Source organism: Larus michahellis, chromosome 1, assembly GCF_964199755.1.
Source record: "Larus michahellis chromosome 1, bLarMic1.1, whole genome shotgun sequence".
Taxonomy (NCBI): Eukaryota; Metazoa; Chordata; class Aves; order Charadriiformes; family Laridae; genus Larus; species Larus michahellis.
The window spans coordinates 50,461,506-50,480,059 of NC_133896.1; the positions used below are offsets into that span (position 1 = coordinate 50,461,506).

The 18,554-nt window shown below is 36.6% G+C and overlaps 1 protein-coding gene across 5 annotated transcripts in view; it reads right to left on the minus strand.

Moving 5' to 3' along the window:
* NR2C1 (nuclear receptor subfamily 2 group C member 1) overlaps positions 1 to 18,554 on the minus strand; it is a 52,315-nt gene that overhangs the window by 21,506 nt on the left and 12,255 nt on the right. For 2 of the 5 annotated variants that reach the window (XR_012585550.1, XM_074575226.1), the window contains exons 1-4: positions 15,082 to 15,163; positions 10,184 to 10,291; positions 5,013 to 5,243; positions 1,495 to 1,576 (exon numbers count right to left, since the gene is read on the minus strand). Coding sequence is in view for 4 of the 5 variants with exons in the window: in XM_074575226.1 (XP_074431327.1) it covers positions 1,495 to 1,576; positions 5,013 to 5,243; positions 10,184 to 10,291; positions 15,082 to 15,135 (475 nt within the window). In the remaining variant the exon portion in view is untranslated. Of the gene's footprint in view, positions 1 to 1,494; positions 1,577 to 5,012; positions 5,244 to 10,183; positions 10,292 to 15,081; positions 15,164 to 18,554 lie in introns of those variants that run through there. The other 3 variants (XM_074575234.1, XM_074575244.1, XM_074575257.1) reach the window with 3 other exon arrangements.

Genomic DNA, 18,554 nt, shown 5'->3' on the forward strand with positions numbered 1-18,554 from the left:
TTGCCCAACACTGTCACATGGGAGGCTCCCCAGAACCTGCAGCTGCTCAGGGAAATGTGGGGCACCCTCCCCAAATTCAGTACCACTGCCCGATATCCTTGGGCCAGGACAGGAGGAATAGCTCCTGGGATCTCCAGCCTCCAGCCCTCCACTGGGGAGCCAGAGGAGTCTTGCCAATTGGAGGAGACAAACCAGATCTTTGCCTTACGTTTGGCAGAAATTTCCTTTGAGATGGGTGAAGTCTGACACGTATTTAGAGCTCTAGGAACTATATTTTTAACACTAAACTTTGCTGCAGTAGAAAAAGTTTAACTGGTTTTGTTTTCTAGGGAGTTTGCTCCCCATCCTACTACTTCTCACAATGACATCGTAACACTACTTCTTCCCCCCGGATCCCTACTTTTATACACTTTATTCCCATCGCTTCCCAAAAGGAGCATTTAACTGCAGCTGTCGTATTTTAATATTACTGGAGGTCCATCATACAGACTTCACTGACAAAGCATAAGAATCTTCTAATGGAGCAACCACTTCCCTACTTAAACTAATTTTAGCTAAGTAAGTGAAGAGCAAAGTTAAATGTCTCATCTCTCTTACACCCCATTATCTTCTGTAAGAAAGAAAGTGCAAAGAAAAAGGAGCTTTCAGATAAACTATGCTGAGGAACAGCCCTTGTAGTTCTCTCTCTCTCTTTTTTTATTTTTTTAAATAAAAGAGAAAAGACATCCTCTCAGCAATTCCAACTCTGACAGATCTGGAACATCCGATGGCAGGCGCACATGCAAAGGGAATATGGGAGACAGTGTTCTCCAGTGCACTGCTCCCACTGTATTTCTTTTCAGTCTCTCAGTGACATTACACGTAATTCAGTGCATGAAACATTTTTCTTTTCTTACCTTAGCACTCTGGCAATGTATGAATATACCATTCCTAAGCTTACTTTTTACTGGAATTATAATGCATTTTTACAATTTTAATAATGGTTCTTCAAATAACCAACTGTCCTGCACAGATCTCATATTAGGAATCTTTTCATATACTTGCAAAGTCTTCCTTGCCTACTGGCTTCATATTTAAAATAATGAACAGGTTTCTCACATATTTTAAGAGAACCTGTCAACAATAACAAAGTTCACCACATTACCTTATTTTAAGGAAGAAAAAACTCTCAATGTTGTTGCTTAAGTAAATTATCAGCTAAATTTTTATAATGGAAAAATAATGCATCAGCCTAAGAAAAAAAGGAAAAAGCTACCTGGCAGAAAACATTAAATTTATGATGTAAACCAACAATAAATCCCACCCATGGACACCAGAATACCATTTAGCGTAATTCTCCACTGAAAGAGTAGTGTATCCTTTCTGTTTGTGCATGTATAGATATATATATGTATATGCATGCAAATTGTTATAGAACTTCAGAAGAATTTTAAACTGCTTTTACAAAATTGCATTGCCCTAAAAAAAAAAAAAAAGAAATAAAAAAGTAAATACCTGATGCCTTGTCTCCACATACAACACACAGATCAAACACTTTATTTAGGCCCTGTTCATTGGGGGAGTTGTCTGTTAAAATCTGGAAAAAAGTGTGAAAAAATTTCATTTTTCTTTTTCTTACCATCAAGAAAGATTAAAATATATCTCATGCTTGCTGTTTTTCTCTAAAATAGGGAACCAAATCTACAAAGCATACGGTTTTCTTGAGTACATTTTACAGTCTTCATAGACACAAAGGAGCTACCTGCCATGCCACTGTGCTCCTTTTCAGGATGGAACAGAAGTTTTACTTGTAATACTTCTGAAAAGAATTCAAGATTTCATTTATCTAAACACTACTTTAGCAAAATGGACCAGCACTTTGAAAAACACTTAACATCTACATACTCTTACCTTCTGTTCAAATTTGTAATTATATCCTAATGACTTGTTCATAGTACAAAAGAGACTGAAACGTTAAACAGACGTAACAAAAAAATCCCTTGTAAAGGCTACTATATCTACATTCAAGTTTATTGACTGCTTTTTTTATAATACACATAAATGGACCAACAGAAAATGTACTCTGGATGCTACCATTAACTACCAAGTGGTATACAGTTTGGGATTTCAGTAACAGTTTGACATTATTACAGTATTCTTGTCTTGTCTCATTCATTTATCTCTGGTACCTGTAAAGCTTCATTAAGCACATAATATTAGAACCCAGCACCACAGGGTAGATGCTGTAACCTTCCATTTGATCTTTAAAAACTCTATCCCACTGCGACATAAATAAAGGCCAGCAAAAATTCAATTTAAAAAAGGAATACACATATCACGAGTAACAACTAAACATCATCTTGACAATTATGTAAAGCAGAAAAGAAAAAATTATTCTTCCCATTAAAAAGAGATTGTGGTTTAGAAGTTTTAAGAGTTTCTAACTTCTACTGTGTCTTAATGGGAAGCCAGACTCTCTCATTCTTGCTTTGCATATTCAAAAGAGGACCTCTGATAAAAAGAAAGATAACTTACCGAAGGAGAAAGCACCCTATCTTCTACAGAGAAAATTAAGAAATCACTTTTTTCAGAAAGTTTGGAAGATAGCACAGACAATATATATGGGAACATTTAACAAGCATATTTGCTTCTAGCTAGCCTTTGTTAACAATACTGTCTCAGACATTCATCTATTAAGTTTTATTTTAATATAACGTCTTTTTAAGAAAAATAATATTAATGAGTTAAAAGGATACTAACCTTTTGGCCCTTCCTAATTTCCATTATTAACATTATGTATTTTCATGATATTATATAAAATATATATAAACAAATTGTAAGTCCTTCCCTAAATGAAACCTGCACTGAAATGGGAAGTTCCACATAAGGAAGGACTACAGAATTGGGCCCATGAGGACATAAAAATCCCAGACTCTGACAACTCATCAACTGACCTTGAACATGAAGAATAAAAATTGATTATTAAGATGAAGAAGAGCCACTGAATATGAAAACGATGATGAGAGAAAGGGCCTTGCCAAATGAGGCAATGTAAAGATAAGATGCAATAAAGGAAAGGTTTTTTGTCAATGAATGAGGATTTCAAGTGAAGGCTACAGAAGAACAACAAAAAAGGGGAAACTGCAGATGAAAAGATCATTTAGGGGAGAAAACATGAAACACCCAAAGAGGATGCAACTGAACAACAAATGAATCGTGTATTTCACAAACTTTAAGTGGAAAAAAGAAATCCCTACCCACACATATTAGCTGACCATAGAATTAAAGTGACAGAATACTCTGTTGCCTCTCAAACTAACCTGTTTTGCCCAAACTGTACCAGAACTAGAGCTTCCAATTTTTGTCCAGATTCCCTCTATTCCTGGATTTTGCCTTTTAAACCAGCGTGGCACACTTACCATCTTTCAAGGTGTCTTCAAAAATAATTTTTTATATGGATTACTATAAATCATATCCCATTGGTTTCTATTTTTGTTGAGGTTTACCTAAATTACAAAGTCTATGATACCACTAAACATGCTTAAATGCCTTTCAATAGGATTGGCTTTTGCTATTGCTCCCCTATTCAAAGCAATCAAATTCTTTGGAGCAAGAAGCCTGGATGTCCATTTGCAAAGACTTTTGAGTTTAAAAAAAAAAAATACAATGTATAATACAGTATAGGTTTCAAGCTTACACAACATGCGAGTAGCAAATCATAGTAGTGGACTGGCTCCCAGATGAGCGCAGACTCAAAAGAACAGGGGTCTTCGGTTGAAAAGAGATTACTTGAAAGAGGATATAATAGTGATTTATAAAAACAATAGGATCCTTTATAGCTGTTTCTTACAGTGCAAGAGACACCTAATTAAATACTTCTCTCAGAAGATCAAATCAACCAAAGTATTCTTTGCACAACATACAATTATACTATAGGATATTATACAGACCAAAGCATATATGGTCTGTATAAATAACAAAAAAGGCTGTTAAACTTTAGTGGTAGCTATCAAATATGATGGTCTTACTGCAGCCTCCAAATCAGGAGGTTGCTCTAAATCATCAGCTAATGGAAGTGAAAGGATGTGCTCAGAAGGACCATTGTTTACTTGTCCAGTTCTTAATATTTTTCCTTAAGCAACTGCTTCTGGCCATCATTTAAGTGTGATACTGGGCTAAATGGACTGTAGCTATCCTAATGTCGCCTGGCCTATGACACTGACGTATTTTAAAAGCAGCATAAATGTACTTGGGTAAACAATAAGCAATAACGACACTTTAGCTGGAGTGCAGTAATCTACTTCACGCTGAAGGAGCTCACATCTCCCAAGTCTTCTGTGCATGCTGTTCTCATCAGTGCCACCCCATCCTTGCCAGGGGAGGATATGGGGCAAAAAGCCTGGAAGTCGGAGGGTGAGCACTAAGGAAGCAGCACATACTATGTGCATGAAAGTCAAGTGCACTGGGAACCGATTTAGGGAGTTACAACCCTGACTAGTTACAATCTCACATTAGTAAACCCAAAATATTTAGTGTTATTTTCCCACCCCCACTGAGTAATGTCCTTCCCTACTAAATAGTCTCTCTGACAAACTACTTTGGAGTACAATTCACACAGCTGAAGAGTAGTTACAGCAGCGTACGAAAAGGAAAACAAGCAGAAGGAAACATTAAGTGATAAAGACAATGGAGGAAAGAACATGTTTTTCAACGATACATGAAAACAGATGGAGAGTCACGAAGCAGAAATAAAGGAGTGTTGGTATGACAGGAGCTGGAAATGACAATAAAAATAACAGCATTCTTTCTAATGTCACGAGCCAGGGTATAAATTTTAAAAGCAATAAATTTACCAAAAAAAAAGTTTTCTTCATAATTTCTAAGTATCCATGCTGAGTCCTAATGCAAGAAAAAGTATACCGTTAAAAAAAAAACCTCAAAAAAGGAGAACCCCAGACAGACATTATTTGGAAATAAAACATCTCCTCTTATCCCATTTGAACAAAAATTATGAAATAAAGTGGATTATCTACCTGGATGTGTTGTGCAGATATATCAGGGGATGCAAAAAACAGTTGGTTGACACCTGCAGCATCTGGAGTTGCTAGGATAACTTTTCCTGGAGTGGAATCTTGTCTGGCAAGGATCACCTTGCTTGGGGTAGAGCCATCATGATTTGTTAAGATGAACTGCTTGCCTGCTGAGCTCTGATCAAGTGCTGTAACAATCTGAATCTTCTGGCCCGTCTGCTGATCTGTGACAATCTAATAATACATTTATCTCAAATTGTTATGGTAATTTAAGTTCACCTTTGGGGCCCAATCCGGGCACTTGAAGAAAACGGGAATTTTGCCTTTGACATTTGTGAAGCAGGATCATCTTCCCCTCTGTCACACAAGAGTGAATTAAACTCAGGCAAAACCTTGGATTTTCACTGTATTTGAAACACACTTCAACCAAGGGTGTCTGAAGTCAAAACCTGAATTTGTACTCAAGTTTTACAATTGGCCTGTGCTTTTACAACACTACTGAAACCCTTGATGATTCCAGCACGCCCTCGATCAGCCCTAGGACCTGTCAGGTTACGAGAAATCTTAACTCTTGAACTCCCTGCATACCACGTGCAGTGCTCAGCACCTCCCAGATTTGGATGCTTAACAAGAAGCTTCCTAAAACTACAAATGTAGACTTCCAAATAAAAAAGTAAGCATCAAACAGCAAGTAAAGCAATAATCTTGTTGCATCTGTATATACATTTTAGGCTTTGTTTTTGGGGAGCTTTTTTTTCACATATATATTCCTAAATAAAATAAGTAAAACAGAATCTCTCTCCTTGCCATTTTTTCTTTTTTTAAAAGGAAAAACTTATTTTCATGTTGGATTTCATAATCAAGAACAGGCCTACAGACTGCGTTTTCTATTTTATCCCTATTTTCAAGCACAAATACAGCAGAACTTTATTAAATAATCCTCCACTAAACTCCATTTTTTGCCAACTTTGTCAGGAGATTATAATCCTCAGATAAATTCATCAAGATTCCACGTATCCTCCATTACAAATCTCGCTTTCAATCACTTCCTGCCTTTCTCCATCAAAATGCCTATACGGAAAACTGCCTGGTTTATTCTGGAGACTAAGGGGAATCATCCTACAAAGACTGTTTCCTGCAAACTATTTTTGAATTACAGATCAATAAAATAGCTCAATGGATTTATTTTTTTTACCTATAACCAAACATTTATGTCCATCTATCCATTCTTAACATTTATATGATTCTTACTACTGATTAATTTATTTATTTCACAATCTAACACCTTATCATAACTAGTTTCATGTAATTAGGGTGGCAATATTAATTATATTTTCTAGGTGGAGAATGGGCACAAAGAAACTGAATGAGGCCTAATTTCACACAAATCTTTATAAACTATTGCACCTTCACAACTAGCTTATTACTTCCTCTAAATGTTCAATATACTTAAATTTGTTTCAAAAAACTGTATCGCTTATGCTTTAAAAAGATAAGCAGTGAGAGACAGAAATTATTTGGAATAAAATTTCAGCCGTTATAAATCAATACTGCCACTTTCAAATATTCAGAAATTATGAGTTTCAAAATATACTAAAGGAATGTGTTTCCTTCTGGTAGCCTTTTGCTATTAACATTTTTATGGATCAAATTTCAAAGTTTTTCTCTGCAAAACACAATTAAAAGCTTATTTAAGAGAGAAGTCCAGGCAAGATGATAAAATTCCAGTTGCTAAAGATATTAAGAAAAGAACAGAAATTATCATGAGATTTGGGGCGTACAATGGGAAGACAACGCAAAAACCCCACAATAGTTATTAACATGATTAATACAGGGATTTCCAGTCAGTTTTCTCAGATATCCACACGTCCAGGACCACAAATTACTACAGCAGTCCCTTATTTCTTCTTTCAATTTCTCTTTCAATTTCTTTATTTGAAAGAAATGTTCTTTATGTTGGTTCCATATTCCTTAGAAGGCAAACTTCCTTGCCCTTTTAATTCCCTTCTTTGCTTAACTTTCTCCTTTCATTCCGTTTTTCATCATTTTACAATCTTTATTTCTCTTGTGTCATTTCTGGTTATTTTCAAAGCAGCTGATGTTCCCTTCCCCTTCTCTCCAAACATATCTACTTTATTGAGATTAGGAGAAATCCAACGCATGTTATCTGCAACAGAGTGCATACATGTACAAAAGGCAAGCACAGGATATCGTGCCGTTTCTTGAATTTCCAGACCTGCTCTTTAAAAGATACTCTTATCTAAAACCCGTCTCACTATCAAAACTTAAAAGTGCAACTGTATGTACATCAAAAAAAGGCATATACTTCATCTAGGTCGGTTTATGCGAAGTATAGTATAAAACTAACTCAAAATACAGCACGTCCCAAAGAGCAAAGATACAAATTTGAACTAAAGTTGAAATTATTTTCTGGATATATATGCTAAATTATCTGCTTTCATATTACACTCCAGCTTTGCATTTTTAAAAGGTATATACTTGTAGAAAAATATGGCAGGACAGTAGGCAGAAGAATCATTGCTACTTCACACAATTCACTTCACCTCCTTTTTAACAAAGTGTGTCCCAATTCTTCAATTGGCTTCCTCCAATTCTAGGGGGATGCCCATGTAATTTTCACTGCATGATATAGTAGGTAGAGTGTTACGTTAAAATCAGTACGAAGCTGTTCAATCTGTATAAATGGTTTCTGCAGCTGTCAAGCATTTGACAGAAGCATAAGAGAAAGCAGTTTAAACAATTAAGCAGTCTGTCTGCAGCTGACCTCTTATGGCCATATACCTGCAAAAACTTCACCTAAATCGCAATGGCACTCTGAAAGTGGAGCAATCCACCAAAGTGAAACAACTTGCAGTACCTAAATGTTGAGGTAAGAGAATAAAATAATCAGAGGGAAAAAGAAAACCACTTCTCAAGGGAATCCATCAGGGCTCAGTGACAACACATTATGTTTCTTAATAATTTGAAACTCAATGTTGCTAAAGGGATCATGTTATAGAACAGGAATATATTAATTTAGGATTATCTGCTTAAAAAATACACCTCCCCCATGTATTTAATTGAAGCACCCTGATGATAATGGCGGACAGTATTTTCCTTCGGTGCTTTTAAGCCTTGTCCACTAACAGGTTTTGACTTCCGTTTGAAAATCATTTCAATAAATTAAATACCTCCATAATTCTGTGTTCTTATTTTAGAAAAAAAAAGTGCCTCAAGACAGAGGACTAATCCATCTGTTTGTAACTGAGCTGGTTTTGAACCCACGTGTCTGTTTAACAACAAATGTGACATTCAACTTTTATCCTACAGAAGATGTTAGCATTCCCTACAAAGGGTGACTAATGAAACATGTTTTAAGGAACATTTTACTGAGGATTTTGTATTTCAAGATTTCAGATAGTTATTTAACTAATTGGCATTTAACGTAATAAAAAAAAGGAAAAATATCGATTAAAAATATAAACTCAAAATGAATCAATTTAACATTTATTTTGAACATTTCACTGAGATGTATTTGTTCCTACAAATTACTTCACTCTTCATCTAAAGTCTGCTTTGAAGGAAGTTTTCATTACTAAATTCTAACTCATATCTAATTTATTATTACTTATTTTGGTGACATGTTTGTAGGTGCCTGTTGCAGGAAGGATGCCATTCAACTGAGTGTTGTTCCACACATATCAAGAGACAACCACTGCCCCACAGCGCTTACCATCCGATGTGAAGCAAGAATCAACGAGCGTGGTGAAAAAAGACAAGGAACACAGTAGCTGGGTTACGTCCAAGTGATCTTCCAGCTACATGAGATGATGAAAAACTATAAAAATGTCCCTGTCCCTAAAAACACAATTCTTCTACGTGCATCACATTTTCAGCAATGCCTAACCAAAAGTAGCTCTCCCTTCCCAAAAAAGGTGACACACACGGGTTAGAAGTCTGCCACTGGCTTTGAACCAACAGAACTGTCCTGCTGTTCAACAATAAAGGCTCATGGGTTTATATGTCGTCGTCCCACAGTCAGACCCTGATGCTGAAATTCCATTAAATGGCTTCACACTACAGGGACATTATAGCATATAGGTACTGACAAGGAAAATAGCGGATAAAGAGATGGTGGTTAATTGATTAACATAAATAAGTTAATAAAAGGTACAGCTGTATACAAAGTGTAGAAAAGGAGTGGAGGTAGCTGAAAGAATAAAGGTCTACTGGATAGATAGGACCGGTACCATGACTAGAGCACAGGCAGGGGGTGATAAAACAAAACAGAAGATCATGTATGCGGGGCGGCTGTGAAGAGTCTTGTAAGGCTGAAAGCTTGGATGCAGTGCACCGAAACAGGAAAAAACAGTGGAAAATACTAAAGAGTGAAGCCAGCAAAAGAAAGACCAGCCAAGATTATAATGGCAGCTGGCTCGCTTAAATGAGAGTGGTTTTATATGCAACAACACCTACCTAAAAATATTTTTTAAATTTATCCTGCAGTTGATATTTTTCTCTTGGATGAAATTTAAAAATAAAACATTTGCAAGTATTTGCATTGATTTTTAAGGGACAAAACATAAAATTCCACTCCCCAAATCCTCCTAATCTCCATATACACACATCTATGTTGATCCACACTGCCAAAAACTTCCTACCATCACTTGAATTGGAGATTATTATCTGGCCAGGCTATAAATTAGCATACTGGGACATATAACATTGGTTGGGACAATCAAAATCCAGTATCCTTCTCAAACATTAGGTTGCCTTGCACTTTTTCATGACTTTTATCAATGATACCATGTAGTATGTCCCTCCCTCCCTGCTCCAAAATGTCGAAATGTTCCAACAACTCAATTCAATTACCTGATCTAAAAATTATTCCGCTTTTAAAGAGCAATATCATTACAGTATTGGGAAAAGTCTTTTCTGTTCAGTGGTTATATTTTTTTCTAAATCTTAAAATTCTTAGGAGAAAAAAAAAAGAAGAAAAAAAAAAGGGGGAAGCATTGGAATGATGTTTTATTCCTATTTATATAGAAACGGTCTCTGACATCCAGGGCTGAATATTTACATTCAAGCAAATAACATGATGCAAATAAAAAATGTGAAAACTGGCAGAAATAATAGTTCATCTCTGCTTTTAAAATGTATCAGATGAAGCATACCTGTATACGTTGTGGTAAAGAGAGGCCTGAATCTGCAGGGACGATCTGTATTCGTTGTGCTGTCCCATCCATTAGTGTTTGTGTAACAGCTCCCTGGGAATGGGTAATCTAGGAAAAAAAAGAAACAAACGTAATGGATTGACAGTGTATATACTTAAGGATGGATACACTATCTTAATGGATGAAATCTTAAGGTTTCACCAACTTCTGATTTCTCTGCACAAGGCAACAGAAAGTCTGACACTCTTACTGTATAAGGAATGCAAATGCTTGTAATCTAATTTAACAGCTTAATTTTGCTAGTTAAAAAATTCTGTTTGTTTCACGGTTTTAAACCCATTTTGAAATACCTTCCGATTTGAAATTTAGAAACACATCAAGTAAAACAATTCATTGTTGACAAGTCCATATAAGTCAACCAGACTGAATATTTATTAATGTTGATGTGCATGTTCACACATACTAAACACAATACCGTTCATCACAGCTGTGGTATATTTACACTAAAATATTTTTACCTCAATGTCTTACGTAAAGTGACAAAAGAATTTTTGGTGTGGAAACAGAGCAATTGGCCTTTTCTGTCTCATTTCTGTTCTTCTGTTAAAGCAGCAAAAACAGAACACCAGAATTCTATACTGGGGAACTATCAAGAAAATTAGAGAAAATTAATGGAATGCACAATTTGTGGAAATGTTTTAACAATTATCGGTATTTTAAAAAATCTTCACATGCTATAGCCAAAGGCATATGGGGAAGGGTATTATTCACTAAATTATTTGTCAATAAAAGTTAAGAAGTACAGCTACTATTTCCAGAGGCTTGATGAGAAAGGCTGGGCTTTTTGTAGTAAGTTTACAGATACCTTCAAACTGAAATTTTTGTCTTAAATTCCTGAGTAACTCCCTGAACTTTTTGCAATTCAAAATCTCTGGAACATCCTGCAATTCTGTATTAATAATAAGTATTGGTATTTACACCATCATAAAAACGCTCCTCTTCAACTGCTGCCTCACCCCCAAGGATTAATATAGAGAATATATATATGTTTATCTGCAGTAAAGGTCATGTTTCATAACACATTGAGAGCTTTTTTGTTCCTCCTGGATCAGCTTCCTGATTTTGCAACCACTCCACCATGTAAAATGCTAGTACCAGCAGAAGAAAGGAGGCAAGAACACACAGCTGAAAGCGAGGATGAGAAGGGGAAGGAGTGTAAGACCTCCCCTTACAGTAGAAACACGAGCTCGCACCAGCCTAAAAGCTGATTTTGAAATTCTACCTGAAAATGCATTATTTTTGGTACCAGTCTCAGCTCGTATAACTTACTTGCTCTTAGGCCTTCAGCTTGGTAGGTAAAACTGGTTGGTTAGTCATTCGGTGATGTGGAATAGGACACTGATGCAGGTTAAAACGCAGCCCAGGAGAGACAGACAAACAAAGGCTATTCTTAGCACAGATCAAACCTTCAATCCAGATCTCCGCAACGCTCAGAAGCACACACATCAGAGCAAATGAGAGAGTGGGATTAAGCTGCTGGGGGGGATCGCTTAAGCTGCCAGCAGGATCAAAAGAAATGCTTGTCAAACTACTGCCCAAGCCATTTTGGAACACTGCTTTCTAAAAATACCCAATTTTTCATGACTACGAGTATTTTCCATATTCAAACAATTCATCCACTTCTTTGCTTAAGTAAAGGACAGAGATGACTTCATTGTACAGCAACATTTAGAGTTTGAAAGAGACACTTTCAAGCACTAAAATTCTGCATCGGCCTTTCAAGTGACATGTACATGTGGTGATTTACAGGCAAGTGGAGTTTTATGTGCGTTTACCTTTGCTTTGCAAAATAAGCTACATATTCCAGGAATGCTTTATGCTCGCTCCCTTGAAATGTCATGATCTACATGTTGTGTGAGCTAAAACTGCTCTTCAACCCCACAAAATGTCAGCTTGACAGTTCTACTTTTATACAGAATACACTTTTTTTATTGCAGTTAAAAAAAAAATACTGATAAGAATAACCGCAGTATTTGTTAAAAACTGTATTTTGTATGTGTATGATAGACTCTGTTTCAACAACTACGTAGCTTTCCTCTGTTACTGTTACCTGGCAGGACTGTGGAAACAAACCACCGTATACTTAGTGTACCCAAGCACAGATTAAAGAAAAGAGATTGCTGCGGGCTCTTGACAGGCAACCTCCCTACATAAGTCAAGGAGTGTGATCTTGATGTAAAAATATGAATTATCTCACACTCAGCAAAAGATGATTAGCAGCTGGCAGAGTTTGAGAAAGGATAAACATTGTGCAATGCTCCATAAAGGCAAGGCTATAAATTCCTTTTTTTTTTTTAGTAAGTTTTGCTTTTATGCAAAAAAGCCCTAAATTAACAAAAAATACGTTTGTTAACATGACCATAAATTTTTTGTGATAAGTTTGTGTTTTAGAATGCTTCACAAACAAGAGTTAATATTGTAAAGAAATCAAAACCTGTGTCACAGAAAATTTCAGACCATTATTTCAATGACCCGCAGGAGCACTTTCCATTCTCCTCAGAATGGGAGCACCTGTCTTTTTCCTTTCATGTACATCTTTCTTGTAAATTCAATTAAAACTATTTCAACATTCAAGAGAATTACAAATGCTAGCAAAAATACTGCTGAAGTTCCACAGACCTTAAATGATGGTTTTCAATGCTTACATTGAACAGGAACACCACCATGCAATTACAGCCCATAGGTCACAGGCAGGTAGGAACGTACGCTATTACATGAAGGCCACTTTCCTTGCTGACTCCACCTTTCAGGCCGTGCACTCATGCATGACATGCATCTTTGACAGTAGTTTTGACTTACGGAGACTTACCTTGCACCGCCGTGGGTGATGCTTTTCCGCCCTTCTAACCATAGAATCACTTAGGTTGGAAGGGACCTTTCAGATCATCTAGTCCAACCATCAACCCAACACTGACAAAACCCATCACTAAACCATAGCACTAAGCACTATGTCTACCCGTCTTTTAAATACCTCCAGAGATGGTGACTCAACCACTTCCCTGGGCAGCCTGTTCCAATGCTTAATAACCCTTTCAGTGTAAAAATTTTTCCTAATATCCAGTCTAAACCTCCCCTGGCGCAACTTGAGGCCATTTCCTCTTGTCCTATTGCCTGTTACTTGGGAGAAGAGACTGACTTGCACCACGTAAGGGAACTGCCCCCAACTGGGAGGGAGAAGACCTTTGTCCACTATCCCATAATTATTTTTTTTCCCTTTTTGTCCACCACACAATGACACGAAGAACTTACGTGAACAAGGCTAGCACAGCATGAGAATAAGTGGCTAAGTGAGGACTGGGGAATGCTCAAGCTGCACTGCTGCCAAATAAGATGTGACTGTCTCAGGCTTAGTAAAACCTTGCTAAAGGACAAATCCGAATCTACACTGCTGACAGAATGATATCCACGAAAACCATAAGGCTGCACTTTCACCATGAACAGAAACAGCCAACAGCTCTCTGCAGTGTTGCACCTCCACTCCCTCCGTCTTCTCCCCTGCCTTCCTGGGGCTACCAGACACCTGTTTTATGCTGGCTCTGGTAACTCATTACAGCCTTCTCAGACCCTACTCAATGCACAGCCCAGCAGAAAACCTTCCACTTGTTTTGGCCGGGTTAGCTTGCTGCAAGTGTGGAAACTAAAGAAGGTAAGAAACAGAAAAAGGACCTTCCCTCTCCCACGGCCCTGAGATACTAAGTCAGCTCAGTGTCTCACGGAATCACACTATGAAATTGAGAAACAACCCTCACAGAGGCTAAACACCATCATCACACCATTCTCTTTTCCAAGTGGAATGTACTCTTCAGCTAGTTTTGACTAGCCTGTACTTTCAAAAAAACCCAACCCAAACCCCAGAAAATGCAGCCCTATTTAGACCTCCACAAGGAATTACATTACCAAAACAAAACTACACTAGACATGCCATTTTCACTTATAAAGAGGACAAGTGAGAGAAAGAAAACACCATACATCACATAAATCATTTATGTCCTTTGAGACAGCCTTGGCAACCCTCAGATGCTACAACAATAAAAGCTGTAAGAATTTATACAGAATAGAATTAACCATCCCACCCCCATCTCTAACCTTTCTATTTGAAATCAAGACTGAGAACTAAAATTACTTTAAAATTAAGTCCATGTCTAGACAAGAATTAAAGAGCGGATATATCTAGCTAAAAATACCATTTATGTAAGATAAATAAGATACTGCTTGTATCCAATTTAAAGCAGTGCTAATTTTAAATAGACTATGCTATGCTTAAACTGTGCATCTCTGGAAGTTCTCTGGCTGCAATAGACAGATTCTGCACACAGGTTACAGAAAATGAAAAGCTGAAGTTAGCAGAAACAAGAGTTCAATCTTCCTTTTGACTTATGCCAAAGACCAACAAATATTTCACAGTGAAGAGCATGGCAAACCTTTACTCATGAAAACAAAAGTGACAATTGAAGCAATTGCTTAATTGGAAAATAAAAGCTATGTACTGACAACTCTCTTGATGGTAAATTTTCTAACTGAAAGTGAGCTAAGCAATTCTACAACCAGAGGCCTCCGAAGACCATTACAGGCCCAAAAAGCAGAGCTGAACAGCTACTCCCTTACTGGAAACACTGCAACATTCTCCTTAGCTTCGTTTCTGTGGGGCAAAGTTTGGCAAGAAAGACTTTGTGGCATAACTTTAAAATGGGCATAGTAAATTCTAGTCTTTCATGGGAGAGTCTCTGGAAGCTTTAGGTGTACTAAAAATTATTTCCTCTTGTGATTTTGGTTTTGACATATCAGTCTGTGCATTTTATTGTTCAGTGTCTCTTAACTAAGACTCAAAATGTATGTACCTCTCCCATTTGCTGTTCAATAATTTGATGGGCCAGTTCCTCTATTGTTGCCATGATCTTTAATCACCAGAATTTCCTGTCAAAAAAAGGAAAGAAGATGCTTAACATCTATAGCCTCAAAAGTAAAAATATCTTGGGGAAAATACAGTTCACATAAGTAAAGTATGTTCATAGTTGTCTGAAGGTGACATCCCTGCAGAATTTAAAGTTTGATTATACTATAAAAGTAATCATTTATTTTCTATTGGTAAACTTATGTATCTCTTTACTCAAATAACTCACCTAAAGATTTCCTATTTTCCTCCTCTGCTTTCCCAAAAAAATAAAAATACAGTAAACTCCCTGTGAGAACAGAAGTGAATTACTGACCATGACATCAGCAGGGACATAATCGACATCTTAAAAGCTGGAACAGAGCCAGTTTTGTTAATGCAAATCAAAGGGGGGAAAGCTGACTTCTTCTGAACTCATACTGATTTTTTTAGCATTAATAGGAGTGCTTGAAGGTCAATTTTGTAATTAATAGGAGGCATGACTTGGCAGGCAGAAAATATTCATGTTTAAAAAAAGATGCTGGTTATTGTAATTAACGAGAGGCACTACTTGGGAGGCAGAAAATACTCATGTTTAGAATAAGATACTGGTTTGCCATCAATACTGTAGTTACAGCATAAGAAGTCCAAATCTTCGTAAGAATTTTGCAGGATTTAACAGGCACTACTACCTTAATGCAGTATAAAGCATTCAGATGTATGCCTTGTTTGTTTGGGTATTTTGATTTACAAATATTCGCTAGGCAGTACTTAAAATGAACATACACAAATTATGAAGCACCACAAACACTTAATTTTCCTGACAAAAGCTGTATTAAAAACACTGTGATACTTCTTATATGAATAAGGAAAGTACTCTTACACAAAAAAATTTGTCTATGTACTAAATTTGCTTTGTTTCAAATATACAATGTATATGGCCTCCTCATTGCAGGCAAAGTTATAAAGACATTTAATACCAACACACATATTCATGCATTAACATAAGAATAAATGGCGTCAGTATAAAGGATATTTACATGGTGTAAATAAATTATTTATTTATTTAATAGGCAGGAAGTGTGCTGTGTAACCATAAAAAAAGCTAATGAAAGTAGTTACATGTGTAGAAAAGGGGTGTGTGTGTGTGTGTGTGTATATACATATAGATATATATATATAGTTAGTTGGTTTTCACGTTAACTTTGCTAGAAGTCCTAGGAACTATCTCCTACCCCAGTGATCTCTAACTTTTCCAATCAACTATGCAAATAAAAATGTTAACTCAGTTTGAAGATCATTCTGCTCTTGTAATTGGAAAGAGGCATTTCTTTTGACTAGGGCCAGAACCGCAGGCCTTGGAAGTGTGTGGAAAGGAAGACTATAGAAATATTTGGGCACCGTAGACCATTCTTAATCACCCACAAGCATGCTGCACTGTTAGTTAAATTAAGCCAAAAGATGACAGACATACACATAAAACATATGAGACTTGCGTTGAGAGGCATTATCTCCTCAGAAGATCTAATACATGTCAGCACCCTTGCAGGCACACTCTATTAACCCACTTCTGCACGCAGCGAGCTGTAGCACAATCGCTATTCACAGAGCACGTTCAAGTCAGCCAGCATATTCTATCATATGTTTTCTTATTTTAAATAAAATACTAGCAACAAAATATTGCATTGTTTACACACGCAGTGACAGAAATTAGTACTACTTCATAACAAAAGACATGCACACATAAAAAAAGAAAAGCTAAAAAGAAGAGCATAACATCCTAAAAGCAAATTAGAGAACTATTTAAATAAGACAGACACACTTTTGGGTAAGAGATGTACTTTTTGCAAAGAGTTATTTCGGAGGAAGACCTTACTGTTTCATGACAATTTGACATACCAGAAATACTGTGCATGTGATGATCTTTTGCAAAAAATAAGAGTAAACCAAATAAAATGCTGAAATTCTAGTCTGATCTCAGAGCTGATCCTGCTTGGAATGGGGTTTTGGACTAGAGGCTTCCTTGATGTCCCTTCCCACCTGTAATAGTCTACAACTCAAAAATGCACTTTCTTAGCTACTGAAACAAGAGTTGCTTGTGTTTTCTTTAATTTTGTTTATTTTGGGGGCATTTAGACTGTATTGCTACAACTGAGTACACCTTGGAGGTTGTGACTGAGTAACACTCTATTCTGCTCCAGATTTCTTCCTACTTTTTTCTCGAATCTAATTTAGAATTCCTGCAAAAATAATACATCATCAAGACAGGGAATCTCTTTAGAGAACCTCTCCCACTGCTCTTAAGAGTAAACCAGAGTATACTTACGTTGCTCCTAACAGCAAGAATAAAGGATGCCTATGGTCAGTTCTGGATTTCAGTGCACTGAGTATTTTCAATATTTTATTAGCGCTGTTTGATAATACTGAATCAACAATGTAAGAAAACACGAAGGGCAGTGGGATGCAAATCCTTTGACAAACTGTTTAGAATCAAACTGCTTTAAAGGTGACAATTGTTAAATAAAAACCTAATGAATTTACAATGGACTTTGAAAGCCTGACTAGATTAATATTCCCTAAACAAGTGATGCTCCTATCCTTCCCCCATCAGAAGAATTTTACTGGTCAAAAAGATTTTCTTTCAAATGGGATTGTCAGAACCAAGAGAGAGAAATTTGTGTTCACAGGAGTTTTCAAATCCAGCTATTTCTGAACTTGAAGAATGTCACCTCTCCATTCAAAGCACTTTCAAGAAGGTTTTTCTCAACAACTATAATCTTCAGAGAATGACTTGTAAATGGCACAGCTCTCAGAGAAAAAAAAAATCTCTCAAAAAAGCGTAGCAAACACTTAAGTGTCCATCATTGAGGGTCTCAACCACCACATAAGCACAGCTTTTAAGAATGCTGCTTCTAACATTAATGTTTCACTGTACACCTGACAGTGCACCTTAGGAAAAAAAAAAAAGTACTTTTTTACCTACAAGCAGTTAATAATAAAAATTGAAAAAAAAAGAGGGAAACTCATCTTGAAACTGCATAAATTCTTGATCACAACAATGAATTCACCAGCTAGGAACTTGAAGTATGAATCCCATACATCACAATCCTGTTGAGACACAGAAACCTCAAACCAAAGTAAAAGCTTTTCAATTGCTCATCCAGTCATTCTGTGCTACTCGTTAGATGATGCTGCGGCTCAGAGGCACGTTTCTGCAGTGTCATCTTGGTAGGAAACAAAAGGACTGACCTCCAGAATCCAGAGGGGTGTAGCTTTAAGGAATCACTTTGCACCTGCTCGTTAGTTCTTCTGAAGCAGCTGTGACTGCCCTCACAGCTAAGATGTATTAGTAAAACAAGTTAGCTTTAAAACTGAAAGTGATTTAAACTGACACGTTTTCCCTTGCAGCAAAGCAGTGATGCAATATACACGTCTTCAACT